The following is a 16,589-nucleotide window of genomic DNA, read 5'->3' as shown; positions in this document are numbered from 1 at the left end:
AACTGAAATCAAATTAAACAAGTGGGACAAATTCTTCAAATCAAGCATACTGCAAAAGGCATGTCAGCCACTCTATCCATATCTTGTGAGAAGGCACTATATAGCCACATTCTGGAATATGCTTTACTCCATAATGAAATGGAGCACCTGGAGAATTTCACAAACACTGGATTTATATTAAAAAAAATCCAAATATCAAAACAATATAAGAAACAATTTCAAGGTGATACACAGGACCGTAGCAAATGTTTTTTTTCAAGTCAGTCCATTAGTCTTTGTTTAACATACAGTAACTCCTATCAGAGGTAGGAGTCCTAGCGGTGCTTTGCAAACTGGCTACGAAAAGGCAGGCAGTGTGGCATAGTGACTAAGGTTTTGGACTTCAAACCCTGAGGTCCTGGGTTAAGACCCTGCTACTGACACTGTGTGACCATGAACAAGTCACTTCACCTGCCTGTGCTCCAATTGGAAAAACAAAAGAAATGTAATCTAATCTAATCTAATGTAATGTAAGAAATGTTATGTCACTTTTGATACAGGCATCGGCACAATAAGTAATAAGAACAAAATAATATTTTTAATTGCAGTCAAAAATAAGTAGAAGAAATATGTGCAGAATATTCATATATTCAGTTCAGCCATATACAATAAAAACGTTTTGGATTATGTTAAGAAAGAAAGCGAAAAAATATTTTTAAAAAATGCATTGATTTATCATTCTTATTTTCGATCCTACTTATCCTGGTCACAGCCATTGGGAATACAAGTAATATTAAAAAATAAAAATCAAAGAGGGATCATTTAGCAATGTCAGCTCATGAAGGCAATAAAGGGAAACGTGGGTTAAGTTTAATTATCTACTAAAACTGCAGTTCAGGTCTATCGGCCAACAGGGATCTGATAAAGTGAGGTGAAGCCTGAACCTTTATTGATTGTTATTCAGCAATAGCTGCATATATTCTACAGTAATATCAAAGCTTAAATCAGTTCACACTACAAGACATAGCAAAACAAAGGAAAAATCAAACTAGTTAAACAGTAGAGGGAAAAAACTGAATACTGCTCGTTGTTGTTTTTCAGATTCCATAAGAATATATTACTTGTCTTCTCCATTTTATATGAGATCACCAGGACAATCAGAGAGTGCACAAGTGAGCCTCCTTTTGTCCTTATCTATTTACCTTACTTCAAACTTCACTCCCAAAAAGATTAAACTAATCTCAGCTTTCAAAACATTCAAAGGAAACAAAACAGTGCATTTTTTTGGATCTTATTCAACAAAGCATTGAGAATTCACAATCAGGTGCATTGGTGGAAAATAAAGGCACAGGGAATCGGGGGACTTAATAGTCATGTTGTGGAAGTGCAGACCCCATGCTCTCAATTAAAATGACAAGTGTATCTTAAGAAAGAGGCTCAAGAGTGCTAGTGGACTCATCACTGTCCACAAACAGACAAGACAATTGAAAAGGATAATGGGTTACATATCATGCTGTGAGAAGTATAAGTCCAAAAAGGTTGTGCTTTAGCTGGATAATATATTTCTGAGGCAACATCTGGAAAAAATACTGAGACTGATTTACTGTTTGTTTACTTTAATATGTCTGTTTATGTATGTGATTGTTATAAGGTGTTGTGTTTTACAGTTGTTGCATTATAGTTGTAAAATTCATGTGACTGCCCTGAGCCTGTGTTTGATAAAGAGAATAAGGATAAACAGAGCTGAAAAAAGTGTGCAGTTTTACCGTCCATGTTACCAAAAGGACAAAGCAATACCAGACAAAGGCCATGAAGAGAGCTATGAAATTAATTACCCAGCTATGGAGGTATGAGCAGAGTGGAAAGATTAAAGGAAATTGAAGATCTGAGATTAAGAGCTAACGTGAGAGAAATCTTTTAAAGTAATGAAGTGACTATATACAGCAGACTAGATGCTTAGTGTTACACTGGGGCTCAAATACAGGCTTGTCAATATTAAATTTCACATGAAATACTTCTTCATAGATACATGGAACAAGTTACTAAGCAGCGTAGCTCAAAATAACACTTTAAAAACTTGTTGCTTTAGACTCGTTAGATGAAAAGGAAATTGCAAACTGTGCTGAGTTGAATGAGCTTTGCTTTTGTTTAAACCTTTTCTTATGACTTAACTAAACTACGAAGACAGAATAAACGCTGTCCACTCTTACATGTGGTACAATGGACTGGCGAAAATCTACACTATATGCAAAAATTTAAATTTTTTACTGCGTTTAGAATACAGCTGTGCTTTGTCTGAAGCTGGACTTCACATTGTGAGATTTTCAAAGAAAAGACACCCAAGAAGATTGAATAAGTAAAAGACCTGCTATGGAAAAAGACAAAAATGTCATGGAAAGCTTCCCAATTTCACTTGAATGTGTTAGGAACAAAGGAGTTTTGCTATTTACTACTTTCTATCTTACTATTCTTTTTCATTTTTGCACTAATTTATTTCTTTATTTAGTGTATTTGTTTTGCTTGTTTTCCAACTGTTTTCTTTAACTTACTATTTTAAATCATGTATTCATGTTTTATATCAATTCACCTTGTTTCCATGTCTATGCATAAGCTCAAATTATATTTAATCATTTTGTAAAATCACAGATATTGCATCCTGCACATTTTCTGCTATTAAAATGCAATCCCATTTACATGCAAAAGGCTCTCTGACACTTCCGTCAGCTGGGTCACACATCCAATTTTTGCCTCAAGGAATGAATTGGTCACAGCCATTTTTTCTACTCCTCGAGTCTTTTTATAAAGCCATGATGGACAAAACTGTTAAAAAAAATTAACACACTGTTCGAAGGACATAAACAAGGTACTTTAAACTGTAAGATGAGCCCAAAAAATGTCTTGACATGCAGACATGATGTTTCACACTTCACAAATGTGACAATGTAATTAGACAGTTGTGAGACACTGTACTAATTAGGCATCTCACTAACCGCGCACAAATCAAGTCATCTCAAATGGTCAGAAAACCACCCAGGCGTCAATGGGTGAAAGTGACATAAGGCTGCAGAGAAACAGCCTAACATAATGACAGCCCATTTTGGAGCAAGCATTTAAAAAATAATATCTACTTTATCATTTCGAAAGTTCTTGGAAGTGGAAGCAAGAACTTCAAACTAGTGGCAAATGAGGAGAACAACATGCTGTGTTTTCTCTTGGAGCACTATTCACCTTAGTTGTTTTTAACCTTTTAGTTAAATTTTGTGCGATCTTACCAATCCATTTATCTGTGTTCTGTTCATTTCTTTCTCAGACTGAAGACCACCAATAAACCTAATCTAGTTCCAGTGGGTGCAGATTCAGCCTTGATGCAACATCACTTCATCACAAGATGCATGCATGCAAGCTGCAGCAGTGGAAGATTAGTCACCAATAGAGTATATAAATTGCAAAACTAAGTCAGTACATGGACAGCATGGAAACTCCACAAAGAAGATTTGCTAGGAAGAAACTGAGAGCAAAACCCAAACACTGAGAAGTGCTATTACATAAAACTGCTCTTTGCACCAAAGACACAAAATGCTTATATGCAGTATTACCCAGCTCTAAATCAAAAGTTATTTTACAACTTTAAAATTATTCAAAATGATTAAAACAATAAACCAAGATAGAAAGACAGATAGAAAGTTAGACACTATAGCCTGAACACACACCAGAATGACTAAAAAGGCAGAAAATTTAAAAGAAAGAAAACTTCCGACTTGGCTGTCACAGCCACAGCAAGGCATTATGCAGACATGTTGCTGTTGGTATAAAGGAGTCCCATTAGTGTTTCTTCACACAATTCTGCTGAATAATTTGTTGGCTGAAAGTCCTCAGTGTTAGTGTGTCAGAGAGAGGAGGTGCAGTATTGCTCATAATGGCATTAAGTTTTTTTTTAATACTCCCTTTTGCTACTACTTCTGGGGATCCATAGTGCGTCCTATAATTGAGTTTGCCTTTTAATTTGTTTATTAATTCATTGGGCCTCTCTTAAAGTTATGTTACCAGCACAGCACATCACAGGGTTGAAAACTGTAGAAGATGTGAAGGATGGCACTGCCCACATTAAAGGAATGCAGCCTCCTAAGAAAAAAGGACCAGCTCTTATAACTAATACACTAGCATGTGAGCAAAAAACACAGTTGAGTGAAGCAATGACATTTTTAATTAATGTTACTTGATGCATCCATCAATTTTCGTATCCTGCGTTTTTCTCTACAAAGTAACTGAGAGGCCAAACCTGTTTAGGCAGGAGCCACACCAGTTCAACAAATGGCATGTTTAAGCACACCCTCATAGAGGGGCCAGTTGAGAGTCGCCAATCAATGTAAAATATATGTATTTGAGATATGAAAATTAAACAAATTACCCATAAAAAAATCAGAAAATTTGAAAGAGAAAGTGACCTGATGAGGAAACGAGATCTTTGAAAAAGCACTGCTAAGGACTGCACTTCTATGCTAGCCATCTTTTATATATGACAAAAAATATTCAAACCCACTTCAGGGTTGTAGAAAGGAACTGGGTGTGAGGAGAAAAACTGAGACTGAGTATTAGACCATCACAGTAGCCACCCATGTACAAACACAGGCCTCTAAAATCTTCCAGTTTAACTAACTTACGTGTCTTTGAGAATTTGGAAGGAAAACCAACATTAAAATGGAGAGAATGAGCAGACTGCACACAGACAGTAAATTCCTAAGATGCTGTATCCATGAGACAGCAGCACTAACCACTGAACCAGATTCTCTGCCAATTACTTTAAATATCAAGTAATTTATAATTAAAACACATAGATATTTTAACATACTTTGTTAATCCTCAAGGGGAAATTGTATTTTTGCATGACCTTTGGGGGTCAGAGCGCAGGGTTAGCCATTGTACAGCACCCCTGGAGCAATTTTCAGGTGAAGGGCTTTGCTCAAGGGCCCAACAGAGTAGGATCCCTTCTGACAGTAACAAGACTTGAACCAGCAACCTTCCTGATACCAGTGCAGATTCTTAGCCATACAGCCACCACTTCACCTATCAAGAGAGAGCACAGAATGAAAACAAACCCAGGGCTCTTGAAATACCATGCACCTGGTGTTATATTTGTCCACATATAAAAAAAAGCATTTTAAAATATCCACCCATCTGTTATTGAATATTGTTAATCCAGTTTAGGATCATGATATGTAGGAGACTGTAGTATACAGGCAGATGACAGGAACCAGGTCTGGACATAACAATCAAGAATATATGCTGCTTTCAGTTTTTAGTGAATAAATAATAATATTTTTGTTGGAAAAGATCAAGCCATATGAAATTCCATACAGTATGTTTCTCATTAGTCTGCCATTCTATCATTGCGAATGAAAAAAAAGATTTTAGTATTATTAATACTGGATATGTGACCAATGCCTTTATCCAAAGTGACCTACAATATCAAGATATGTTTCAACTATTTGCATCTTTTTTTTAACAGTTAGACCACAGACGCATTAAGTGACTTGCTCAGAGTCCCACAGTGGATAGAGATGGCAATTGAACTAGAACGTTTGGGGTTTAAAGTCTAGTGATATACAGTAGGTTTTAAATTCATCTAATAATCAATAAAATATTTTAGTTTTCTTAAGCAATATGTTATATACTGTATCCTTGCCAATCACATAACTAGTAACATACAGTAGTTCTGCATCTAATTACCAGTTTGTGTCAATATACTGGATTCTGAAAAAATTAACAATTTGGAGACTTTAAGCTGGCCATGTGTGGATGATGTATGCATGTGAATGTTCCTTATATTTGACTAGTGCTCATTTGTGGTTACTTCTAGGCTTGCACCCGATACTGCATGGACAAGCTTCGTCCACTCCACGCCTCTGAACTGCATCAAGCGTATTTGAAAATGGATGAAGTAAATAATGAAGAAAGCCCTTAATGAGTTTTTAATATATCATCCAATTTGATGAACAGCTTCATTTATGGTATGCCATTGTTTCTAACAAAAGTGTTTAAGTACTCCTTGCCCTCCGAGTGGCATAGTAAATATGCCACTTTAGCACAAATTCTTGCAACTTTTAAACAAGTTCAAACAAGAGTAACAATTTCAAATAATTTTTCTTTAAATGATGAATGCTACAAAGCAAGATATATTTTAAACCAGATAGCACTAGGATACTTCCATTCAAAACATTCTTAAAAAAAGAAATTGGCTCCTTCTCTACTAGCAGTGAGCGCTTTGCAATTTATTGCACAGTAGCTGCATGTCTACAGAGTGAATGTGCCTGTTCACCACTTGTGGACTTTGAACCCACACGCCCTGAAAGCTGAAAATGTCACATTTTTAGCTCAGTGCCTTTAAGCCATACATGTAACAAAACAGAAAAAATCACCACCTCACACCCTTTAGAAGTCTCCGTCCCAATGCAATGGCTGCTTAGAAACTGATACTCAGTAGGTTCTGAGATGTCCAATGGAGGCCTTGATTTATCACTCCTTCTTTGTATTTTATATCATCAAAATCAACATTACAGATGTAGACACTCTAAAAAATTACAACGAGGAACCTTCCCCACAAGTAGCATTTCATTCCTCAAACTGAAAAATTCGACATGAGCAAGTTTTACAGATTCAGACAAGTTACAAAGTGATTCTGCCTGGTTTTCAGCAAAACCGCTTAAAATAAAACCAGCCGAGTGACTAAAGCAGCACCTTGCTGTGCATGTTAAGTACAGTAAGTTATAAAATCATAGCCCCAAGAAAGGCAAGGAAAACAGGTCTGGGAAAAATTAATTCATGTAAGAGAAATTTCAGTTTAATTCAGCGCAATTCAGGTATAAATAAAAGTAAACATATATTTATTGGGATACAAAGAGAAACAGTTGGCATGGGCCTGATATGCTACTGGAATAAATGACCAGACACTTTAGTTTTGTTAATTCCTATTAAAGATAAAGTTTTTACTTTATAGTCATGGAAAGAAAAGAAGACCCCTGTTATCTGAGAGACTGCTTCCTATGTGCCACGTAAGTTAAGCTTTGCCTAGGCTTGACTGCTTTGCTTGATGGCCTATATTTTTTCATTTTATGCATTAAGCAAGTATTCCACCTAATAATTTTCTAAAACTGATAATACTGGTAGTATTTTTTTTTCTAAGATGGGATCAGATAACTAGAGAATCTGTCTCCAACCTCTTCCCACTGAATATTCATAACATATACACATATTGTACAGAAACACACACTTGTAACTCACTTTCAGCTTAATTATGGAAATACAGCGCATAGACATTTTAAATTCAGTTCTGTTCATTCTTGCATAATATTTTCATCTAAGAAAAGCTCACTGAACGTACACAGATTTACAAATGCAAAATAAAAAACATACAGTAAATAACAGCAGCATTTGTGTAAATATTGAAAGAAACGCATTTAGTGAAGAGTAACAAAGATAAGATCCCACACACATTAGATCGAGCATATCTATCTATCCATCCATCTATCTGTTTGTTTGAGCAAACCTAATTCAGTACAGGGTCATTGGATGCTACAGCTAATCCCAGCCGCATCACGAGCAAGGCAGGAACCAACTTTGGTGAGGATGTCATTCCACTGCAGGGCAGAGAGACATCTGTTCACCTCAGGTCAATGTCACATTGCTAATAAACCTCACATGCATGTGTTTAGTGGGTGAGAGGAAACTGGAGTACCCAGAGAAAGCCCACACAGTGTAAAGTAAGAGTTATATTCTGTGTCTTTTATTTATAATAAACATTTGATTATTGAAAGGAAGTGTAATTAATGACAATAAATATATTTAAGTACATACAAATGGTGTGAAGTTACATATAGGGCATTTGTGCCCAAACACTCTGTCACTTGCTAAACTTATATATAAATAATGTATACTCACACTGTATATACAATCATATACAAAGATATATAGTCTCTATAAAAAAATATTTATTCTGTATACATATTATTTTATACTTTTATATCTAAAGTACAGTATGCAGATGTGGAGAACTAAGACAAATGGATACAGAAATAAAAAATATGTTTTAGATTTGACTGCTTACCAGATAAGAGACACTAGTAAGCCTGAAACTATTCATCACACAAAGACATGAGGATAAATATAAAATCCAAAACGATAAACCTTTCAGATAATCCTGATAATGTAGTTTTTTTTCAAATAAGAATAATGAGAAAACATGCTTCAGAATAGGCAGCAGGTTTCAGCTCTTTCAACATTTTGGCAAGTGCTACAAATGGCATCATTGGCTCCATATGCTGGAATTCATTGGGAAGTTTTAAGTATGTAGACATTTTTACAATCTTTGAAGGATTCATTCAATAATTAATCTACATTTTTAAATCAGGCTTGCCAGATTATTACTAGCTTTTATAAATGATTAGTGTCAAGAGCAGCAAACAACGGTTTGTCTCAAACATCAGAAGTAAGAAGATAAAGATAAACATATATACTGTACTGTGTATATATAATGTGAGAAGTGAATTACGCCTGACTAAATCTGGAAACCTTTGCATTTCATGCACCTAAATTTTCATTTAGAGATTTTAGATTTTCAGGTAGCCTAAAAATGTTAAACACGGCATAACTCTCAAACCATGTTTTCTTTTCATAATCCATTTCAACTGACTAAATATGCTTAAATTAACACAAGCCCATATATTCAGAGTGGTTCACCCAAAAATCGGAAGACATTCTTTCACTGGAGTGTGTTCAGACCATAGTGTGTGTGTGTGTAGATATATTTATCTACAGTAACTGTTTATGCATTCAAAGAACTTCCCCCTAGGGACAAATAAAGTTCTATCTATCTAACCGATTCACCACTCCTTTTACAAAGTTCACTATTATTTAAAACAAAAAGTAACTATGTAATAACTTTTAATATCTTGTAATAACATTTAATATTATTTATGTGTTTATTGTGAAAATATTAATTAGATAATTAAACATAATGAAAGGCACTACGTATTGGAGAAAAGTGACTACAAGAATGAAACTTAAGATCACTACAGGACTGTCAAATTTCAGCTAGAAATACCAGATTTAATGCAGTGGCATTCGCAGCAGCACCTACTGTGTGATGTCTGATTTAAGGACTAGGGATCCAGTTTTCTTCACAGGGGAGAGAAGGGCACCCCTCTATTTAAAGTGGAAAGTAACAGATGGCACTCAACATGAAATGCAACTAATGGTGACAATAAAGGAGGTCACTCTATGTGAAAACTGCAATCATTTACATTCATTTACTAGAACAGAGGCAGTTAGCCACGGCTTAGAAATAATTACCAAAAAATGGATACAGTTGGATAATAATAATCCTACAGATACTTTCCTTCATATTTATTACATATTGATATTGTAAATTATTCACCCCGATTTGAAACATGTTTTTTAATAATAATAAAAAGTTTTTCTTTCATATCTGGGAAGGCAGAAATAAAGGAAAAACAGATGCTTGATTTTATGGGGGGATCATTTGTATTTTAAAAGTATACCTTAGTAGCTAAACCTGCTCATAACGTTCCACCTTTGGTATTTTTAAGCTGTATTATGCACCCACCTGCAGGCACTGGAGAAGAGCAATTGAGGAGAGCTGGGAGATGCAGACTGCTACTGCATTCATCAGTTATTTGTGGGGAAATTTTGTAGCAAACATAATCATACAAAGCTCGCCTGTCACTTTTAGTGGATTTTCACAAAGAATAAAATCAACTCTCGTCAATCATTTGTGGGGATTTTTTTTTCACAAATAATGCAGTCACACAAAAGTGCAGCATGATGAAATGCAGACTGCAATCAAAAAAGATTATAGACGTTAAATCCCCTGCTACAATATTTTTAGCTTGAATTTAAAAAGTTCTTCCCTTTTTTGCGGGATTTCCTCCTCCAGTTCAACAGAATAGAATATTGCAAGGATGTCAGTTGATTTTTAATAGGCTGGGCACGAGTGACTAAAGGTATGGGGATGAGGGGACCCTGCGCTAAAACGGTGCCTCCGGCCAGAAAATAAGATTATGTATTATTCAATAACAATACATTTGCCGAATTAATACTTTTAATATGTAATTGAAAACGGGGTGCTTCTTGGGCGCTACATTTTGAAACTGTCATCATATAAACCAGCCTTGTATAGCGTCTTTAAACATTTGTGATTTTTTTTTTCTAAACGTGACATAGGAATTCCGTTTCTACAGTAGATATCACAGTACTGATCACTTCAAGTAGTCAGTCAATCATATAGCATCTTTTCACTTCGTGAACCTTTCCAAGACCATCAGCAGTATTACGAGTCATCGGATGTACATACTTCGACAATAACAAGTAGTGCAGTCTGGTTGTCATACATTATAGCGGGATCGATCAGATCAATCTAGATTGATAGATAGTTCTAATACAGTTGTTACACTACAGGCGGATTCTATAACAGAGAGATGCACATGACATTTACAGCTGTTCCGCACGAGTCTTCTAAGTGCCACAATGACACGCGCTGTATTTCCTCCAAATGAACTTACAAGTAATTTAGAAATTGTCAGCATGTGGTTCTTAAATCTTTTTAAAAGAAGAAACTGCTAAATGCCACCAAACAAACTAAAGAAGAATCGTGGCTAACAATTATTTTGGTCGTTGAGAAGTGTCATCCGGATAGGTACAAAGGTCACTGCTTGCAAAGGTGTGTCTTGAAATCGTGTGCTAAGAAGAACACATTGAAAGGGACAATAAAGTAGGGCGCAACGTTTAAACGAAACAGGTGCAGCTAAATTAAACATACTTTAAGGAGCTGGAAAGCCTTAACTATGATATTGTAACTTTCTTTCGTATAGCACTTGCACTCTGTTTAATGTAGTTTTATTTTGTTTTAGTCCATTAAAATGGCTCATTGAATTTGGCAAGTTAAGCACCACTACATTTGCCTGAAAACATCGGTGTTTTAAGGCGGGTCCATTCTCACTTTTTTGGACATCAGCCTGCGCGTATCATAAGGCGAGTGCTTTTCCCTAGACTTCCCAAATATCAGAGCGCTTGTGTGTTCAAATGCGTATAAAGCGGTCCTGCTACGTTCTTATTTCCAAGTGTCACTGACTTCTTTAAAGAGGCAGGCTTCCAAGTGTTGTTAGGCTACTGGATAAAAACTCAAACAAGCTTCTCAAAAAATAGCCCAGTAATTTACTGCAGCAAATACTGACTGTCAAAACAAATCAATGTACTGTATTCTAAATTATATCGATACATTAACAATGCAATGCCAGGACACCAATAGCAAGTATAAAGGTTAATTGCCCATCAGGAAGCAGGTTCACTCCAGATCACCAGCAAATCTTGATCAAAGCTGTCTGCTTGATGGGTTGTATGTTTGTGGATGAGTGACCTGGTCTTGACTTCCGATCACTACTGACGTGGAAACTTCAATGTGTTAAACGCAAACGCCGTGCTGAACGTCCAATGTGCCGCGCGGCTTGCCAGTTCCAAAGCTGATCAGTATAGAGCAGCAAACCAGGCGAAGCCACAGAAAAGCATGCGGCTCAACTGGAGTCCTTTGCGGACACAACTTGCCTTTTATACCTCAAGCTATAGATTTTTTTTAAAAAAAAGATCTGTCTATTTAAGCCAAAAATAACAGAGAGGAGTGACAGGTTGCCCTTATTGCAACCCCACTTACCTGTCATCGTAGCAGAAATCGGCGCCCAAGGTGTTCAAATACAGGACCAAAGCGACGGCGCTGCACACTAACTCTGCAATCATTTCTAAAATAAAGAAATAAAAAGGAAAGAAAAGAAAGATCCCTTCGAAAAAATGCAAATCCACTCGGGAATCTTCTTTCTTTTTGTTTAATGTCCTTTAGCAAAAAGAAAAAAACATCCAGCTCCCCAATCCTGGCAAAGTATCAAAAGCAAGTAATCCCAGCATCACGCTTCCTTAACCCATGCTGATTCGGGAGCCGATCGGATAAAGACCGAGAGCGAACGTGCCCGGTGATCGTGAAGGTGCTGGTGATGGTGCTGCTGCAACTAGGGCTGTTGTGGACTGCATGAAGCCAGACGCGCCTCACTCCAGCCGATGTGACTGAGCTAAGCGACCGGCCGCGCGTGGTTAAAGGGGTCCCGCGCGTGCGCGCTCCAGCTTTCGGCTCCGCCTCCCCCAACCCGCTTGTTTGCTCTCTCCCTCTCTCGCTCTCTTTTTCTTTCTCTCTAGAAAAGAGGACTGGACGGCAGAGCGGCAAACGAAAGGCGAAGAGATAAGTGCTTGGGAGAATAATCAACTGGCTTTTGCTTTCCTTCGGGAATGCGCAGACACATCTTGCTGTAAACGGAGAAATCCCGGCGCGTGCTGCCTGTGTGTGATTACAAGCAACCGTAGCTACAGTCCCGGAGAAGCCCCGAGGGAAGCGATCCGCCGAGATTGTAGTCAGACAATGGATGGGATTTCGGTAGCTTCGTGTGCTGCGCTGCTCTGGACGAGTGGCTGGCTGCTCAGCCTGATGGCAGCGTGCGTGCGCGAGCCAACGTTGTTCATTACTGCCTAATCCAACCCTAATCTACCTCTAATCCTAATGCGCAATGATTTTCATTGTTCTGGAAATAGATTTCCAGTAACGAAGCTGTCTTTTTTAATGTGTTAATCGACAAAAGCTGTTTTTTCATCCTTCCATTGTCCGGATTTAGTTTTAAGACGCTATAATGTTAAAATAGGAATGGTAATTTTAAAACAAGAACATTCTTCTTTGTGTGCCTTGTAATTCTTTATGTGAATTCTCTTTTGTAATACAAGCCATTCACAAAAGATGCGATTTTCTGTAAATATTGTAGTTTATAACTAGTGACATTGAATTTAAGTTCAGGAGATGGCCGGTTCAGTCCTTGTGTCCGACACACTGTAAAACACAGAGGAAGTTAAATAACCTGTCCTGTTTCAGTTTTATTTACAGTATATGGGGGAAAAAAAAAATCCATCGGTTTTCCAAAACCGTTTATCCAGTACAGGGCTGCAGGGAAGCCTGTCCTATTAGTACAAGAATAATACCTGAACAGGGTGCCAGTCATTGTGAAAAAAGAAAAACTAATTAATTTTCCACATGTATAACCTTCAGAGTTTCTCATTGTTAACTACACAGACTCAAATAGTCCAATTCAGAGCCTATCCAATTAACACTGGGTGCAAGGCAGCAAACAGTCCTGGACAAAGCAACGATCCATTGTAGACATTATTGGCACACACAGCATCCTCATGCACACATTTGGGGATAAGGGAAGAAAACCAGAATACCCACTAAAAAAACAGACACAGGGAGGACATGTAATCACTGTGGACAATCCCTGAGCATAGGACTCCTCATGTTCCTCCTCACACAAAGGAACAGATACCAGTTCTGCTGCTGGGTTGATGCCCTTCTATGGCCCAGTCCAGCTCTCCTCATGTAACAGCCAATCTCCTGGTATCTCCTCCATGCTCCTGAGACTGTGCTGGGAGACACAGCAAACCTTCTTGTGATGGTAAGTATGGATGTGCCATCCTGGAGGAGCTGAATTACCTGTGCAGCCCGAATCAGCTGCAGGTACCGCTTCATGCTACTAGTAGTGACAAGTACACTAGCAAAACACCAAACTAGAGAAGGAAGAGTCAGGGAGGATAAGGAGAGAACAATTGTCTGTGGCCGCCATTCCCTTTTTGGGGGTTGTCTTGCTGTTGTCTCTCCAGTGCACCTGTTGTCCCTTTCATTTGCACCAAAGCAGTTGAAGTTGATTCGCAGTCGCTTATGCTTCCTAATGGACAGTTGACTTGGTGTTGGACTCTTATGATTAAGTGTTCCCTTAGCTTTTTGAGCAGTATTTACAGTATATGTATACATACATACTATAATTATATAGTATATATATATACTGTACGTGTATATATATATATACTGTATATATATATATATATATATATATATATATATATATATATATATATATACTGTATATATATATATATACTCCTTATTCAGTCTAGTGTTATGAGGTGCTGTCTTAGCACCAAAAGCACAGCAGATAATAGACCACTCTTAGACTTGAATACATTTTGTCCCAGACACATCAATTCCCATGCACGCTTGGTCAGTTCAGGTTATCTAATCAACCTACTACAACCTTTGGCTGTCTGAAAGCACTGGCACAACACTCACACTGCACCCAAAAGGCACCCCATCAGGGAATTGACCTGGAGTCTGTGTGCGGCAAAGCAGCTATACAGCTACTGTAAATGTCCCTGTTCTTATGTAGTTCGTTGCTGAAACAAATCTTACATTGAAAGTGAATTGCACAGTTACTCTTTCAAGCACTGTAACTGAGATTGTCAGTAGCCTAACAGACGTGTTAGACTGCTTGACAGCGCTGTTTTATATAGTGGGCAGTAACTTGGAAGCGATGATAGAAATATGAATTACATTTGCCAGAAAAGGTTTCAGGAAGCAAATTTAAAGAATAAATCATTTCTGTAGAAACATGAGATGAGTTAAGAACAGTGCCGCTTTGGATTTTAATGGTTATTTTCATGCTATTAAATTGATGGTTGATATTATTTTTATGCAATGTAGGTTAGCAATGCACAAACTGTGTTCAGAAGAACATACCTGCAATTAAAAAAGTGAACTGTCACCCTAATCCTGTCAAACATCTTTATTATCATATCTTCCTACCAAGTGGATTTGTGTCTGCCTGATCGTCTTATGTCATTTGATATCCTAAGTACTCCTTTTTCACCAATATGTATTCGGCTGGCACTTAAAGTAACTTATAAATCAAATTAATTTACATTTTCTTAGATCTGCCACACTGACAAGTTAAGGAACTTGTTCAGGGTCAATCAGGGGCATGGTTGGAACAGGAGACTTTCTGCAATGTGATTATTCCTTTATAAACACTGACAACTGAAAATAAACATAAAGTTAGAAGGAGTAATATAGCAGCATTGCAAGTACAGATGAGAGAAGACTGTTCTGCCCATTTTGAGCTGCTATGGTAGATAATTACAGTGTAGAAATGAAGGAGAAAATAACCTCCTTGAAGCCGATAATGGGTATTTCGATTCCCGTTTGGAACAAACTGTTTTTACTGTTCTGTAGTCCCATTAGTACTTGTCTAAAATTGATGGTATGCTTATCTAATTTCATGTGATATGTTGTGCAAAGTCTATTGTTTTATGGTTGTTATATTGATTGTGTGCATTTCCATTATTCATACATTTCAAGAAATAGTGTTTGAGTATAATAAAAATAGATTACATTAGTCTATATTCCCAATAATTTACATGAAGTCTTGATCTGCCGCTTCAGCTTCTCCATTTCAGAACAACCAATTTGTTAATCAGAGATCATGTTTATGCTTTCATTGAAAACTCTAGTTTAATTAAACTAAGTTTAATCTAATGAATTTAGTCTGAAAATGTAGAAATACCCAGTTATGTATACCTTATTAAATTTAAAGTGTGTATTGTTACTCCTACATTTCACCGGCTAGTCTGTGTGTTACCTTATTTATCTTGATATAATTCACCTTTTGAATTCCTTAATTGTTTCTGGCTTGTTAATCAAAGAGGTAAATGAACTGAGTTCAGAGGTAAATAATATGTTCTACAAGAGAGAAGTTAATTCATTGTTATTTGGCCCAGTGTGTGCTTGTCATCAAATAATTGTTTATAAAATACTCAGAATAGAAGAATTTTCACAGTTACATAGATCCAGTCAAGAGATTTCATCTATGTGTATAAAACACAGCTTTGTTGAGATTTTTTAACTGCACTTCTCGTGAGAAAGGAACAGGTTGCCGTACATAATGAGGAAGTTTAATACATAAAAACTGAAATATACTGTATGTCTACACATATCCATAAAAATGTCAATTAATAAAGACATACAAAATCACTTTTATAAGGTTCATTATGGTATTTAAGGAAACCGTGTAATATAAACTAAATGACAATAAGGCAAACCATAAGCATTTGAGGTCATTTGGTTACAAAGGAGATAAGTCAGAACTCTGTTATTATAACCCAGGGGAAAATACATCCTCAATCTCCTGCACTCTTTGAGAAAATTTAAAAATTACAAGTTGGTAGGCCAGCTGACACCACAACCCCATCCTGGGCAGGCAACTTATTATTATAACAGAACAGCTTATATGATTTTAGTGAAAAAATACAATGGTTTGATATGAAGTTTCTTACTGGTGATGCCACTGTCTTCAGCTTAGGCAACTGGAATTGCCTTTTTTGGCATCATGTGAAAAAAAAACATAGAAATGTATAAATTCTCATAAAATAGCCATGACAACAAGTAATATGATCCATCAATCATACCAATGGCTGTATGACTCATGAATACTGTATTAGGATTCATTATTGAGCAGCTAATTAGGAAGCTGTAATGAAGTGATCATATCTCTTTCAGGAATCTTGAAAAAAACTTGCCTGAGGCTAGAAAGTCATAATAAAAATCTTTCTTTTGAAACTGTGTGACGACCTTAATTGTAATGGCGTACATTTTTTAAATTAAAGGAAATAAGAAACTATTTCAA

At 36.7% G+C, this 16,589-nt stretch overlaps 1 protein-coding gene across 1 annotated transcript in view; it reads right to left on the bottom strand.

Annotated features, from left to right (window-relative positions):
- tmtc2a (transmembrane O-mannosyltransferase targeting cadherins 2a) overlaps positions 1 to 12,083 on the bottom strand; it is a 515,972-nt gene extending 503,889 nt beyond the window's left edge. Inside the window, exon 1 of the mRNA XM_039761768.1 lies at positions 11,699 to 12,083. Coding sequence (XP_039617702.1) covers positions 11,699 to 11,781 — 83 coding nt within the window. The 5' untranslated portion in view covers positions 11,782 to 12,083. The remainder of the gene's footprint in view (positions 1 to 11,698) is intronic.
- Between the last annotated feature and the right edge of the window lie 4,506 nt (positions 12,084 to 16,589).

Source organism: Polypterus senegalus, chromosome 8 (assembly GCF_016835505.1).
Source record: "Polypterus senegalus isolate Bchr_013 chromosome 8, ASM1683550v1, whole genome shotgun sequence".
NCBI classification, from domain to species: Eukaryota; Metazoa; Chordata; class Cladistia; order Polypteriformes; family Polypteridae; genus Polypterus; species Polypterus senegalus.
This window is presented reverse-complemented; position numbering and strand designations above follow the sequence as displayed.